At 43.6% G+C, this 16,945-nt stretch overlaps 1 protein-coding gene across 1 annotated transcript in view; it reads left to right on the forward strand.

The window, feature by feature from the left end:
* Window positions 1-16,945, forward strand: part of LOC126419545 (alpha-tocopherol transfer protein-like) — a 66,040-nt gene that overhangs the window by 9,281 nt on the left and 39,814 nt on the right. The window contains exons 2-3 of the mRNA XM_050086734.1: window positions 3,086-3,245; window positions 12,072-12,330. Coding sequence (XP_049942691.1) covers window positions 3,086-3,245; window positions 12,072-12,330 — 419 coding nt within the window. The remainder of the gene's footprint in view (window positions 1-3,085; window positions 3,246-12,071; window positions 12,331-16,945) is intronic.

The following is a 16,945-nucleotide window of genomic DNA, read 5'->3' on the forward strand; positions in this document are numbered from 1 at the left end:
ACGTTTCCCCACGAAGGCGTTGACCGTCTTATCTCACAGTGGGATATATGTACACACATCAAAAAAAGTTTTGCATCACCACGGTTCCGAGAGTTCCAGAACCTGTAAAGAAAATTGGAATAGAGATCAACATAAACATCATTTCCGCCCTTTTTATTGCTCATTAAAACCACATATTGCATGTTGTACCACCACACAGCGAGACCTTCAGAGTTGGTGGTCCAGATTGCTATACACATCGGCACCTGTAATACCCAGTAGCATCTCCTCTTTCACTGATGCATGCCTGTATTCGTCGTGGCATACTATCCACAAGCTCATCAAGGCACTGTTGGTCCAGATTGTCCCACTCCTCAATGGTGGTTCACGAGGCAGAGAAAATCGCTGACCCCGCCGGGAATCGAACCCGGGAACCAGGGCGTGGGAAGCAACAGCGCTACCGCACGACCACGAGCTGCGGACCCTCAATCGCGATTCGGTGTAGATCCCACAAAGTGGTTGGTCAGACACGTCGTCCATAAACAGCCCTTTTCAATCTATCCCAGGCATTTTCAATAAGATTCGCGTCTGGAGAACATGGTGGCAACTCTAGTCGAGCGGTTATCCTGAAGGAAGTCATTCACTAGATGTGCACGATGGGGGCGCGAATTGTCGTCCATGAAGACCAATGCCTCGCCAATATGCTGTCGATACGGTTGCATTATAGGTCGGAGGATGGCAATCTCGTATCGTAAAGTCGTTACGGCGCTTTCCATGACCACCAGCGGCGTACGTCGGCCCCACACAATGCTACCCCAAAACAGCTGGGAACCTCCACCTTGCTGCACTCGCTGGACAGTGTGTCTAAGGCGTTCAGCCTGATCGGGTTGCCTCCAAACACGTCTCCGACGATTGTCTGGTTGATGGCATATGCAACTCTCATTGGTAAAGAGAACGTGATGTCAATGTTTAGCGGTCCATTCGGCATGTTGTTGGGCCCATCTGTACCACGCTGAATGGAGTCGTGGTTGCAAAGATGGACCTCGCCATGGACGTCGGGAATGAAGTTGCGCATCATGCAGCCTATTGTGCACAGTTTGATTCGTAACACGACGTCCTATGGCTGCATGAAAAGCATTATTCAGCATGTTTTCGTTGCTGTCAGCGTTCCTCCGACCCATAACCCGTAGGTAGCGGCCATCCACTGCAGTAGTAGCCCTTGAGCGGCCTGAGCGAGGCATGTCATCGACAGTTCCAGCCTTTCTGTATCTCCTCCATGTCTGAACAACATCGCTTTGGATCACTTCGAGACGCCTGGACACTTCCCTTGTTGGGAGCCTTTCCTGGCACAAAGTAACAATGCGGACGCGATCAAACCGCGGTATTGACCGTCTAGGCATGGTTGAACTATAGACAACACGTGCTGTGTACCTCCTTGCTGGTGGAATGACTGGAACTGATTGGCTTTAGGACCCCCTCCGTCTAATAGGCCTGCTCATGCATAGTTGTTTACATCTTTGGGCGCGTTTAGTGACACCTCCGAACAGTCAAACGGACTGTGTCTGTGATACAATATCCACAGTCAACGTCTGTCTTCAGGAGTTCTGGGAACCGGGGTGATGCAATACTTTTTTTGATGTGTGTATTAACATTGGGATAAGTGTATTATGGCGACTACCCTTGAAATAATAAACAGTTTACTTACTTTTTTCCATCCGTCTCTTTTTCATTTGACTGCCCCTTACAGTTCCCACAATAGACCATAAATGCTTCACTATTCACTTCCTAACAATAAACGAAATAATTGACAGCACAATACAATAATAACTACGTAGTGGCTACTACCTTGCTGTAGTGCCTACAGGGCATTGTTACTATTATTGTTATCAATGGCAATGATCAGACACAAAGCATTGGCAGCCTGAAGTTCGCCTATTGTTGCCATTTCAGAAGTAAGGCTTCCATCAATCACGTGATTTACAATTAGTAGGCCTTATTGTAGCACGCATTTTAATTTGGTTGATTTTCAGTTGGGGTGCAGGGTCCGAGTGTAGAGAAGTGGTGCAGATGAAGCCTGTTGCATAACAAGTGTCTACTCTCAACACAGATCGTCAACTGTCCTATCTAGGGAGTTCTTAGGTAGCCCTCACGATGCACTGAAAATCAGTTCATCATTCTATGAAGGAAGGTTGTTTGAAATAAGATGTACCAATTATCTCATTGATTCATTAATTTGTGATTTAATAAAATTCCTACAAAAACTAAATATCATTCATATCTGATTGCACTGCTGGTAATTGTCTCAGAAAGGTTGGGAACACTGTTCTCGTATTTCGACGTCTGTTAGGTACTTCCTGTATTCATAACTCATGATTGCGGTGACGACTATCAGATACCGTCATAACAGATAATAACTGGAATCCTTGCTTCAACTAACCAACAATCAGCGCTGAATTGAATGACATTGTTGGCGCATATTTGAACAAGAATATCACAACAGCTGATGTGATTTCATACGCAGTATTGCAAAGAAGTAGCCAAAAAATAAAGAAAAATGTTATGAGGACCCGAAGTTTCCCCACCGTCTTTCAAGGTAGTAAGCTTCATATTTCACAACCTAATAGAAACAGGGCACTCCAAAAAACGGTGGTTAATATTTCATACAAATGATGAGAAATCACAATACATCAACTTATTCCAGTTTACGGTTTGCTTAGAAAGGAAGTGAAAAGTTCAAAAAGTGGCCAGTTTCGCCCCTCGGTCCGTCTAGTGTTAAAAATGAGAATATGTTTTCAGGAAATCTGATAAAATATTGAAGACGCTAGGAGTCTCATGCCGAGTACATGCTTCACACTCCGGCCACAGAACGACACTTTAAATAATCATTCTTTACGCAGTTTGTCAGATGCCTTGACGGGTAAAGCATCACGTTATTAGATGTGCTTTTTCTTTCATTTTCCACTAGTACGAGTATATATGAATACATTTAGTTTTTTCGATTGTTTCACTGTTATTGATTGCTTCTGTTCCATCTAAAATTCTATTTCAGTTGCATTGCGTAACCGGAAAGTATATCTTTTATCACACTATGCTGACATTTTCGCAGACGACCAGTGGATCCTGACGTTCCTGCGCGGCTGCAAGTTCTCGCTGGAGAAGACCAAGCAGAAGCTGGACATGTACTACACGATGCGCTCGGCACTGCCGGAGATATTCACGAACAGGGACCCCTTCGCGCCGATCGCCCAGAAGTATCTCAACTCTGCGTAAGTTGAAACCTGACTGTGTCGTAAAGCTGCGGCTGTGACACTGAATGCTCGGTTTATGGCTCCTTACCGTGGTTCTGCCGCACTTACTTATGGCTCGTTACCGTGGCTCTGCCGTACTTACTTATGACTCCTTACCATGGTTCTGCCTTGCTTACTTGTGACTCCTTACAGTAGTTCTGCCGCACATACTTATGGCTCGTTACCGTGGTTCTGCCGCACTTACTTATGGCTCCCTACCGTGGTTCTGCCGTACTTACTTATGGCTCCATACCGTGGCTCTGCCATACTTACTTATGACTCCTTACCGTGGTTCTGGGTACTTACTTATGACTCCTTACCGTGGTTCTGACGCACTTACTTATGACTCGTTACCATGGTTCTGCCGTACTTACACGATAACGCTTCGAATACCACAGAAGCAAGGTGATCAGGCACAGACCTGAGATGAATCCTTGTTCTGTAATGGCCATCATTGTTCTGACACAATGATCACTTTTATGTTGTTGTTCACACCCGAAATGAATAATGCAACCCTGTTTTTCCACGTTTGTCTTGGAAGTACAGCGCGCAGTCACGACGGAGTACAGACAAAATAAGATACACACAGATTGCAGCCATGCTTTCACACCTGTGTTGTGGTGATACATTGGTAACAGAAAACACAGATGACTACATAATGTTGCTGGATGTGTAATGCGCTACTGTTCACCATGTAAGGACCCAAAACGTGCAAATAGCGCCAAAGAAAAGGATGGACACAGGTTGAGCACTATATGTCTCCAGATGGTAAATGTGCCCTCATACCGAAGTTTGGTCTGAGCACCATAACGCTTTACTTAGCATGGTCGAACAGGAGATGACATGCCTTGCCGCTCGCTGATCCGTGTCACAGTACAGTCAGCCAGTTATGTAAGTGCATAGCTTAGCTTCGAATCATAACAATGGTGTATCAGCCTGGAATCATAACTACGGTGTATCCTGACTCTTTCAAGCCTACAGTGCGTTATAAGACGTAACGCCGCCCTAGTTGCCTAAAAACTTCTTTGCATTAATCTAGGACAAAACAACGAAGTTTTTTGCTTTTCTAGTCAAGTAGCTACATACGCAGACAAACGTTATTTAACCAGGTAGAATGTGACATAAATAATCTCCGGCCGGACGGCAGTTTCAGGCGAGTATCTAACATTATGACATAATTCGTGGGATACCTCCTAACGTTGTCGTGGATCTCTTCTTGAACGCCGTAGTACAGCAGCCCGACGTGACGTGGACTCCAAAAGTTGGTGGATCTTCTAAATTCATATGATCTGATGGAAACGGTGTTTTTTCCAGCTGGGGTGCAGGGGAACAGTAGCACAGTCATAGACAATATTTTTATTCATTCTTCATTACTAGATGGGCATTCTGTTAGTAAAAGCGTGAATGGCCTTTCAGACCATGATGCACAAATTTTAACACTAAAAGGCATTTGTACTCAAACCAATGTCATATTTAATTACAAACTATGTAGGAAAGTTAATCCAACAGAAATAGAGAGTTTTTTAAAACTTGTCAAGGAACAAGAGTGGAAGGATGTTTATAGTGCCGATAACATAGATAATAAATACAATGCTTTCCATAACACATTTCTCATGCTCTTTGAGAGTTGCTGTCCATTGGAACATTCTAAACGGGGTATTAGTAGTAATAGGCAGCCCGGGTGGCTGACTAGTGGGATAAGGATATCATGTAGAACAAAGCGGGAATTATATCAAAATGTTAGAAGTAGTCACAATCAAGCTACAGTAGCCCATTACAAACAGTATTGTAAGGTGCTAAAAACGTTATTAGGAAGGCAAAGAGTATGTGGTATACAAATAGAATAGCTAATTCACAGGATAAAGTTAACACCGCATGGTCAGTTGTGAAGGTAGTGTCTGGTCAGCAGCACAAGGCCGACGATATAAAGTCAGTTCGCAGTAAAAAATATTTCTGTTACTGATAAATCAGATATATGTACAGTAATTAAGAATTATTTTCTGAGCATTGCTGGTGAACTAAATAAAAATTTAGTTTCTACAGGAAATCATATAACTTTCTTGGCAAATGCCTTTCCGAGATTGATGTCTGAAATACTCCTCTGTGATACAGACAAGGGGGAGATTGAGTCAATAATTGAATCACTGAAGACTAAGGACTCTCATGTTTATGATGGAGTGACTAGCAGAATACTAAATACTGTCCTGCACATGTTAGCCCTGTAATTAGCCATATTTGTAATTTTTCGATTAGGAATGGTCAGTTTCCTGAGCGATTAAAGTACTCAGTAGTAAAGCCACTTTATGAAAAGGGAGAAAGGGATAATGTAGATAATTTTAGACCTATTTCTATGCCATCAGTGTTTGCAAAAGTTATTGAAAAGGCTGTGTATGTAAGGATAATTGGCCGTTTTGTATCATACGATTTGCTATCAAATGTACAGTTCGGCTTTAGAAGTCGCTTAACAACTGAAAATGCTATATTCTCTTTTCTCTGTGAGGTACTGGATGGGCTAAACAAAAAGTTTCGAACGCTTGGGGTACTTTTTGATTTAACTAATGAATTTGATTGTGTTGATCATAAAATATTGCCTAAGAAGTTGGACCATTTCGGAATATGAGGAGCAGCTCACAATTGGTTTACCTCTTACTTTAGCAACAGGCAGCAAAAGGTCATTATTCACAATGTTGATAACGGCTGTGATGTGGGGTACTGTCTAGTGAGGGGGGGTGGTGCCCCAGGGGTCAGTGTTGGGGCCGCTCCTGTTCCTTATTTATATAAATGTTATGCCCTCTAGTATTACGGGTAACTCTAAAATATTTCTGTTTGCTGATGACACCAGCTTGGTAATAAAGGATGTTGTGTGCAACATTGGCTCGGTTTCAAATAGTGCAGTATGTGACTTTAGTTCATGGCTTGTAAAAAATAAACTAACGTTAAATCACAGTAAGACTCAGTTTTTACAGTTTCTAACACACAATTCAACAAAACCTGACTTTTTAATTTCACAGAATGGGTATATGATTAGTGAAACTGAACAGTTCGAATTTCTAGGTGTTCAGATAGATAGTAAGCTGTCGTGGAAAGCCCACGTTCAGGATCTTGTTCAAAGACTTAATACTGCCATTTTTACTGTTCGGACGGTATCAAAAGTGAGTGATAATCGACACGAAAACTAGTCTACTTTGCTTATTTTCATTCGCCTACGTCGTATGATATTATGTTTTTGGGTACCTCTTCCCATTCTACAAGTATATTTTTGGCTCAGAAACGGGCGGTTCGGGCAGTAAGTGGTGTGAGTTCGTGAACCTCTTGTCAACCTCTGTTCACGAGTCTGGGTATTTTGACATTCGTCTCTCAATATGTATATTCTTTATTGTCGTTTCGTGTTACCGATATTAGTTTATTCCCAAGAATAAGCAGCTTTCACTCGGTTAATACTCGGCAGAAATCAATCCTGCATTTGGATCGAACTTCCTTAACTCTTGTGCAAAAAGGTGTGCAGTATACTGCTGCATCGATTTTCAATAAGCTGCCACTCGAATTCAAAAATCTTAGCTGTAATCCACGCACTTTCAAATCGAAACTGAAGAGTTTCCTCATGGGTCACTCCTTCTATTCTGTCGAGGAGTTCCTTGAAAAATTAAGCTGACTCTTATTGTATTGCTGATAACGTTTACTTATGGGCTGACTTTTTTCAGGTTCATGAACATTTATTTTATCTGTTATTACTTTTATGTTGTAGTTTCATGTACTGACACGTTTCAGTACCTTAGATATTTGCTCCTCAATTTGGTCCTACGGAACTTGACGTGTAAATGAATAAATAAATAAATAAATAAAGTCGCCTGCAGAAATACTGAACCATGCTGCCTCTATAGCCATCCATAATTTCGAAAGTGTTCTGACGCTGGACTCTGTGCACGAAGAGACCTCTCGATTATGTCCCTTAAATGGTCGATGGGATTCATGTCGGATGGTCTGGGCGGTGAAATAATTCGCTTGAACTGTCCAGAATGTTCTTCAGACCAATTGTTAACAGTCCTGGCCGCATGACAAGGCGCATAGTCTCCACAACTGAATTCCATGAACGGCTGAAAATTCCAGTTCCCCGAGCATTCCACGTAAACGCGGCCCACACTATTATGGAGCCATCACCATCTTGCACAGTGCCTTGTTGGCAGTTTGGGTCCATGGCTTCGTGGGTTCCGCTCCACACTCTAACCCCACCACCAACTCTTAGCAACTGAAATGGGGCTCGTCTGCCCAGTTCACGGTTCTTCAGTTGTCAAGCGTACAACCGATAGGGTCAGGAGCCCACGAAAAATATCGTACTGTTAGCAAAAGCACTGGCGTCGGTCGTTTTCTGCCATAGCCCATTAACGCCGAATATCACCTCTCTGTCCTGTCGGGTACACTCGCCGTATGTCCCACATCGATTTCAGCGGGTGCTCGTCTCTTAGCACTGACAACTCCACGCAAACGCCGCTGCTCTCAATCGTTAAGTGAAGACCATCGGACACTGCGTCGTCCGTGATGAGAGATAGTGCCTAAAATTTTATGTTCTCGGCACTAACGTGACACTGTGGATCTCGGATTATTGAATTCCCTAACGATTTCCGAAATAGAATGTCCCATGCGTCTATCTTCAGCTACGATTCCGCGTTTAGAGTCTGTACATTCCCATCGTGCAGCCATAATCACGTTGGAAACCTTTTCACATGAGTCACCTAAGAACAAATAACATCTCAGCCAATACACTGTCCTTTTATACTTTCTATACCCAATACTACCGCCATCTGTTTATGTGCACATCGGTATCTCATGACTTTTGCCACCTCAGTGTATTTTTACCGTTGTTTGGACGTACATAATACTCCACTACCATCGATTATGGTGGCCTGCAATTTTCTAGACTCTCCCTTATTCAATACAACTTTCAGCATTATCACTGACTACCGTGCTACAGCGTGAATCATTCAGCCCACTCATGTACGTTTTCTGCAGTTTTCCCAGACTACTTACGGCGCATCCCGAGATGGTACCTCGGTATAGGCCATGGTCTATTCCCGTCGCCACTCTTTCCTTTCAGAGGTGGCAATCAATGACGAACTCGTGGACAACTCCGCGTCAAGCTGTCATCTCCATTTCTAACGCTGCCTAGCACTTGCTAGCTACGCAGGATTCATGATGGTAAAAATGGTGCCGGTTCATCGACTCAAAGCTATGTTGTGTACGATCTAATGTTCGGCACTTCGCAACTCAGCAGTGTTAGCTATCATCTGAGTTGACGTTTTTTAATGTCTGAGCAGCTACATGCGGAAAAATGCGTGTCTACTATAAATGATACATTCGTTTCCGGAGTTATATATTTTCCAAAGTGTTACGAGCAGAAATGCGATTTGAGCGTGAATAAAACAGCAGACCGAGTTTTTATTGTGCCCACCAGCTGGTGTAACTAGTGCAGCGCTTTGAGAAAACGGCGAGAGAGCAAGAAAAGACTTTTTGTGTGTATGAATGCGAGGTGTTTTTCCGTTACAACAGTGCAGCACGCATTCAAAAGGAATTCTGACAAGAAACAGCCATGTGAATACGGCATTGTTCGTTTGTGTCGGCAGGTTAGGGATGCTGGTTCTCTCTGTAAACAGAAAGGTACCGGTCGACCAAGTGTGCCACATGCAACCTCGAGCAGGGCGAGGGAAAATTTCGTACGCAGTCAAAAACATAAACTGTCGGTATGCCACGAAATTGGAATACCTCATCAGACCGTGTGGAGGCTTCTACGACGGCGGTTAACTTTCAAACCGTACCGTCTGCCTTCAATTTCGCATCACAAGTCAGGAAGAACTTGAAAATGAACATTTCACCTGCAAGCTGATATTCGCCGGCGAAGAGTCCTTCCATTTATCTAGAACGGTTAATCGACAAAATGCAAGAGTATGAGTCACTGAAAATTCTCGTGAAATTGTGGCGCACGAACGAGATTCGCAAGAAGTTAATGTTTTCATTGTAGTTTTACAAACTGAGCTGTAAGGGCCATTTTTCTTCTGTGAGAACACTGTGACGGATACTTCTTACCTTGATATGTTACAGTTCTTATTGTTTCCACAACTGACCGCTGATTCAGATATTTCATTTTACAACAAGATGGGGCACTCCCTCATTGTAGGATCAAAGTTCGTCGCTACCTGAACGACGAAATTCCGCGTCACTGGAGGGATCGTTTTTGTAATGATGATGGGGCCCTATTCCCTCGGATCCACAGGTCGCCTGACCAAACGCCTTGTAGCTCTTTCCAATGGGGGTACATTAAGTACGTTGTTTACATACCCCCCACTGTAGAGAACATTGGAACAGTTCAGTGAAGGAATCAATGCTCGTGAGATGACTAGTAACGGCTAGTGATAAGACAATTCACTGTTTTTAACAACCGATTGGTCAGTCGATTTTTTCAGTCGAATGATACAGACCAAATGAAACTAATCTCTATTATCACGTCAATTTCATAAATGTATTAGCGCACTCACCCAGTTCAAGTGGTTTCACTCAATGCGAGACAACTGACTGATACAAATCTCTGTCGGTTGATGCCGTTACATGAATGCTCTCACTCAGTTTCCGGGGATGAGTGATTTTATTTACATACTTTTACAGCATTTTCCTTTATACATCAACCATGCCTAGCGTTAACACCTTTTAGAGACAAACTACACAATATCCAGGAGGTGTCAATTTCTAATAGCTACGACAATATTTGTAAAACTGAAAACGGAAAACGTGAGGTGCATGCAGTAGACAATAGTAAAAGATGTACAGAATGTCTGCAGTTGAGAAAAATGACGCAACAGTTCGATTAATTTGAAGTGCAATAAAATTGTTATCACCTTAGGTGAACTGTTCATGCATCAGTTACCTACTTCATGCGTCCTACTTTTTTCGTTTTTAATTTCACAAGTATTGTCGTAGCTATTAAAAATTCACAACCACAAATTTCCAGGACGATTTGTATGTTGCTAGGAATCTGTATGGGTATAGGAGAAACGTTAAGAAGCGTATTATATTTAAAAGTTTTTCACTTAAATAATTATTTTTAATTTAAATGTAATGAAGTTCTGTCTCTCACTTGCCGCCGGTAAGCACCCATCATCGATAATTCTTTTTCGGTAAATGCTGAGGTGACGGGGAATCAAACGGAGACTGCTCTCACCTTCCGAGGGCTGGCACACAGCGAGTAGAGACAGTTTTAAAATAATGTCTTAAAATTACTCACTTATAACATTTTGTACCTATTTTCTAATAAAAAGTGAGCGGACTCGCTCAACATTACTAGGAACACAAATTTATTTCAATTAACTGGGTTAGGGGAAGGTTATAAGTTTGCAAAATTCGGTTTTGATATACTTTCGATTAATCTCTTAAAACACAAAATGCATTGGCGAGCATTAATTTTCCTTGAAAACGCAAAATATTATTTGAACCATTTCCCGTTGCAAGAGAAGTCTTCACAATTTTAACCAAACCATAGCGGTCGGATGGTGGTACCGCAGATTGCTTATGTAGGTATCTAGGTGTATCTAGCATGCCATCTAAGGTGCAAATTAGCACATAAAACAAATAGTAGGAAATAAAAAAAGAATCCAGACTGATTTAAGTGGGAGAATCAGAACAAAAATTAATTCATGCACGAAAGAAGCAACTTACATGAAACTTTTCAGATAGGGTCTTAAGTAATGCACAACTGTCTGGGACCATTAGCACGTTGAACTGATATATGAGAGAGAGAGACAGAGACAGAGACAGAAGGGGTGAGACGGGGAGGGGGAGAGAGAAAGAGAAAAAAGAGCGGCGCATTGTGTCACAGGAAGGTTCATCAAGCGGGAGAGTGTTACGGAGATGTTCAACAAACACCAGTGGAACTTGCAGCAAGAGAGGTGTTGTGTTAAATGAGAGGCTTACTGCTGAAATAACAAGAGGTACTTTTCAATAGGAAACACATGATTCTGGAAACGTTCGCAACGAGAAATTCCGAGAAAGAGAGAGAGGTTTATCGGCTGTCGTTCTTCCCACCAGCCATTCGCGAATGGAAGAGAAAAAGGATAAACGTCAGTAGTAAAAGAAGTACCCCCTTATTACACTGTAAGGTGACATGCACGGCGTAGGTGTAGATTTGGATCAACCCAATGCATCCATTTGCTTCTCACAGTCTTTGACTATGAGTTTTCTTTTTGCGTCCGATTACACATAAACACATATTATTCGTTACGCACTCGGTAGGTGAGTTCCACTACCTGGGGCTTGGAGTGAAGTTCAGGCAGGTATAGCAGACATTCACAAAAGGTAGAAGCCGGGAGATAATGATGGGAAACGTCATCTGAAAGTATCAAGCAGATAAATTCCCCAATGGATTCTAAGTCCGACTGTAGCAGTACATAAATAGTCCCTGTTGTATCCAAATCGTAATCGAAGTCCATACAGTGATAATCATCACAGTAACACAACGGCGTGTTTGGAATGGTTCAAGTACAGTATGCGAACTTTCCTCGCCGTGGTATGCGTTTATTAAAAGCAGGCGGGGAACAAAAGGATTAGTCTATCCAACTCACGTCTGCTGGAGCCACTACAGCCTCTACAGCCACTTGGCTCAATGACTTCTGTCCCTCACCGAGGCGACTAGTCGCTTCCACCCCCATATCACTGTCCGCTGCTGAAATATCCTCGCCTCTACGTGACGGAAATGCAACAATATCCACTCATTGTATCAAAAATAAATCCGCAATTGTGTAGGGACACGTTTTCCATCTTCAGGGTCGTAGTGCAGCTACCAGAACGAGACGCAGAAGGCAGACGCGTGACTGTGATTCGCATGGGAAAGCTGGCGCCGGGCACCCTGCCGCCAGAGGAGACGTCCAAAGTGGACTTCATGAGCTCCGACGCCACCTTGTGGGAGGACGACCCGACGGTCATCTGCGGCGAGGTGCTCATCCACGACATGCAGGGAGCCACCTTGGGACACTTCACCGCCATGTCGCCTTGGCTGTTGCGCCGCATGACGACGTGCTACCAGGTAAGCAAACTAAAACCTGCCGTGGCTGCTATTACACTATTGGCCATTAAAATTGGTATACCAAGAAGAAATGCAGATGATAAACGGGTATTCATTGGACAAATATATTATACTAGAACTGACAAGTTATTACATTTTCACGCAATTTGGGTGCATAGATCCTGAGAAATCAGCAGCCACCTCTGGCCGCAATAACGGCCTTGATACGCCTGGGCATTGAGTCAAACAGAGCTTGGATGGCGTGCACAGGTGCAGCTGCCCATGCAGCTTCAACACGATACCACAGCTCATCAAGAGTAGTGACTGGCGTATTGTGACGAGCCAGTTACTCGGCAACCATTGACCAGACGTATTCAGTTTGTGAAAGATATGGAGAATGTGCTGGCCAAGGCAGCAGTCGAACATTTTCTGTATCCAGAAAGGCCCATACAGGACCTGCAACATGCGGTCGTGCATTATCCTGCTGAAATATAGGGTTTCGCAGGGATCGAATGAAGGGTAGAGCGACGGGTCGTAACACGTCTGAAATGTAACGTCCACTGTTCAAAGTGCCGTCAATGCGAACAAGACGTGACCGAGATGTGTAACCAGTGGCACACCATACCATCACGCCGGGTGATACGCCAGTATGGCGATGACGAATACACGCTTCCAATGTGTGTTCACCGCGATGTCGCCAAACACGGATACGATCATCATGATGCTGTAAACAGAAACTGGATTCATCTGAAAAAATGACGTTTTGCCATTCGTGCACCCAGGTTCGTCGTTAAGTACACCATCGCAGGCGCTCCTGTCTGCGATGCGGCGTCAAGGGTAACCGCAGCCATGGTCTCCGAGCTGATTGATAGTCCATGCTGCTGCAAACGTCGTCGAACTGTTCGTGCAAATGGTTGTTGTCTTGGAAACGTCCCCATCTGTTGACTCAGGGATCGAGACGTGGCTGCACAATCCGTTACAGCCATGTGGATAAGATGCCTGTCATCTTGACTGCTAGTGATACGAGGCCGTTCGGATCCAGCACGGCGTTCCGTATTACCCTCCTGAACCCACCGATTCCATATTCTGCTAACAGTCATTGGATCTCGACCAACGCGAGTAGCAATGTCACGATACGATAAACCGCAATCGCGATAGGCTACAATCCGACCTTTATTAAAGTCGGAAACGTTATGGTACGCATTTCTCCTCCTTACACGAGGCATCACAACAACGTTTCACCAGGCAACGCCGGTCAACTGCTGTGTCTGTACGAGGAATCGGTTGGAAACTTTCCTCATGTCAGCACATTGTAGGTGTTGCCACGTGCGCCAACCTTGTGTGAATGCTCTGAAAAGCTAATCATTTGCATATCACAGCATCTTCTTCCTGTCAGTTAAATTTCGCGCCTTTAGCACATCTTCGTGGTGTAGCAATTTTAATGGCCAGTAATGTACATATAGCCGCTCGACTCTCGTTATGCGATAAAACCTAGAGATTTGTAAAGAACGCAACTTTACGTACAGAATGCGCTGTTATTAGTATTATCTCCATTGTTTCAGAATTGCGTGAAAAAAACAAAACGTACAGAATATAAATACATAGCATCTCTCCAAATTTGTAACTCACATCACAGGTACTCGATAAGGACACGATTCGCGCACAGTGAATGGAGGGGGTGCTTTATTTGCTGTAATGCCTGTATTTGCGTACTTTGAGATGATCTCCTTCATATTTATTATTTTAAACTCTTTTCAGACCCCTGTCGTCATCTGGGATTGCACATGCATACTTCTGCGTCAACCTGCCAAATTAATTAGGCTCAAGTTAGAGAACAGGTGCAATATGGAAAGTTGTTTTAGTATTACTGTGTGCAACGAACAACTCTGGTCAAACTTTTTTTGAGTTTTCAGTCTTCTGACTGGTTTGATGTGGCTCGCCACGGATTCCTCTCCTGTGTCAACCTCTTCATCTCAGAGTAGCACTTTCAGTCTGCGCTGTACAGCCAGAATGTTGTGACTACCTAGCTAATAGCCGGCATGTCCACATTTGGCACGGATAACAGCAGCGACGCATCATGACATGGAAGCCATGAGGCCTTAGTTGGTCGCTGGAGGGACTTGTCACCACATCGGCACACACAAACCACCTAATTTCCGTCAATTACAGGGAGGGGGGCGATTAATTCTGACACCACGTTCAATCACATCCAGATGTGTTCGATCGGGTCGACTCTGTGTTCCTTGAACCACTCTATCGCACTCCTGGCCTTGTGACATGGCGCATTATCTTGTTGAAAAATACCACTGCCGTCGGGAATTATTATCTTCATGAAGGGGTGTATGTTGTTTGAAACCAGTGTACGGTACTCCTTGACTGTCATGATGCCTTGCATGAACTCCACTAGACCATGGTTACCCACGTGAATGTTCCTCAGAGCTTAATGGAGCCACTGTCAGGTTGACACCGTCCCTCAGTACAGGTGACAAGGAACTGTTCCCCTGGAAGACGACGATTGCCCCTTGCATCGCCATGATAAAGAAGGTATTGGGATTCATCACACAATACAATGCTCCGTCATTGCACCAACGTACAGTCTCAATGGTCACGTACTCATTTCACTCACAGTTGCCAATGTCGTGGTGTTAACATTGGTACACGCAAGGGTCGTCATCTGTTACGTTAGTTCCGCCACAGTTCGCCGCCTGTCGTGTTTTACCAGTCAGCCCAGCCTAAGACGACCGACCTCTGTAATGAGGGGTGGTCGGCCAAGACCACGATATCTAGACGTTGTTTCATCTTGGTTTCGCCACCTGTTGAACACGCTCACGACAGCACTCCTCGAACACCCGATAAGCAGCGCAGCTTCCGAAATACTTGTGGCCAAGAATCCGGACCATCACACTCTTTCCTCACTCAAACTCATACAGACCGCGCGCCTTCTGCATTTTACACAGGGACAGCACGCTCATTGATACTACATGCACCGTGCCTGTTTGTGACTAGCAGTCATTGTGCGTTAGGATGACGGCTGCTAATGGCGTGAACCGTTCGATATCTATAGCAGGTCGGTTGTCATGATGCTCTAGCTCATCAGTGTACGTCCTTAATTATTTGCTGGATGTATTCCAAAGTCTGTCTTCCTCTACGGTTTTGACCCTCTACAGCTACCCCTGGTACCACGGAAGTTATTCAATGATGACTTAACAGTTTTCTACCATATTTCACCTTCTTCTTGTCAGTGTTTTCCATACATTTCTTTCTCGCCGATTCCATGGAGAACCTCCTCATTCCTTACCTTATCGGTCCACCAAATTCTCAACATTCTTTTGTAGCACCATATCTCAAATGTTTCTATTCTCTTCTTTTCCGGTTTTCCCACACTCCTTGTTTCATAATTATGCAATTCTGTGCTCCAAATTTACATTGTGAAAAACCTCTTCCTCAAATTATAGCCTACGTTAGATACTAGTAGGTTCTCTTGGCCAGGAATGCCCTTTTTTGCCATTGCTAGCCTGGTTTTGATGTCCTGCTTTGTCTGTCATGGGCTATTTTGCTGCCTAGGTAACAGAATTCCTTAACTTCATCCACTTCGTCATTACCAATATTGATGTTAAGTTTCTCGCTGTTCTCTGTTCTGCTACTTCGCACTGCTTTGGTCTTTCTTAGATTTACTCACACGGCATATTCTGTGCTCATTAGACTGTTCATTTAATTCAGCAGATTCCGTAACTGTTCTTCACTTGTAAAGAGGATAATAATATCAGCATATCCTCTCATTGATGTCCTTTCACTTTGAGTTTTAATTCCACTCTTGAACATTTATTTTGTTTCCGTCATTACTTCTTCGATGTACGAGTATGATTGAACATTAGGGGTGAAAGACTACGTCCCTGTCTTACATTCGTCTTAAATCCGAGCACTTCTTTCTTAGTCTTCCGCCTTCAATTTTCTTTCTTCGATCTAGTACATATTGTATATTACCCGCGTTTCCCGATAACTTACCACTATTTTTCTCAGAATTTCGAACATCTTGCACCATTTGACATTGTCGAACATCTGTCCAGGTCGACAAATCCTGTGAGGGTGTCTTGTTTTTTTAGTCTTGTTTCTATTACCAACCGCAACGTCAGAAATGATTCCCTGGGCCCCTACCTTCCTAAAAGCCAAACTGACCGTCCTCTGACACATCGTAAATCTTCTTTTCCATTTTTCCGTGTATAATTCTTGCCAGCTAGTTCGATGTATGAGCTGTTGACATGATTGTGCGATAATTCTCGCACTTTATGGCTCTTGCAATCTTCGGAATTGTGTGGATGATGATTTTCCAAAAGTTAGATGGGGTGTCGCCAGACTCATACATTTTCCACACCAATGTGAGTGTCGTTTTGTAGCCAATTATTCCGATGAATTTGGATTTTTATTCGAATGTTACCTATCCCTTCTGTCTTAGTCGGCCTGAAGTCTTCCAAAGCTCTTTTGAATTCAGATTCTAATACAGGATATCTCTTCTATGTCGACTCCTGTTTCTTCTTCTACCACTTCATCAAACAAGTCTTCCCTCTCATAGAGGCCAACTATCCGATCTCTCCTCTGCATTTAACAGTGGAATTCCTATTGCTCTCTTAATGTTACC

This window comes from Schistocerca serialis, chromosome 9, assembly GCF_023864345.2.
Source record: "Schistocerca serialis cubense isolate TAMUIC-IGC-003099 chromosome 9, iqSchSeri2.2, whole genome shotgun sequence".
In the NCBI taxonomy this organism is placed as follows: Eukaryota; Metazoa; Arthropoda; class Insecta; order Orthoptera; family Acrididae; genus Schistocerca; species Schistocerca serialis.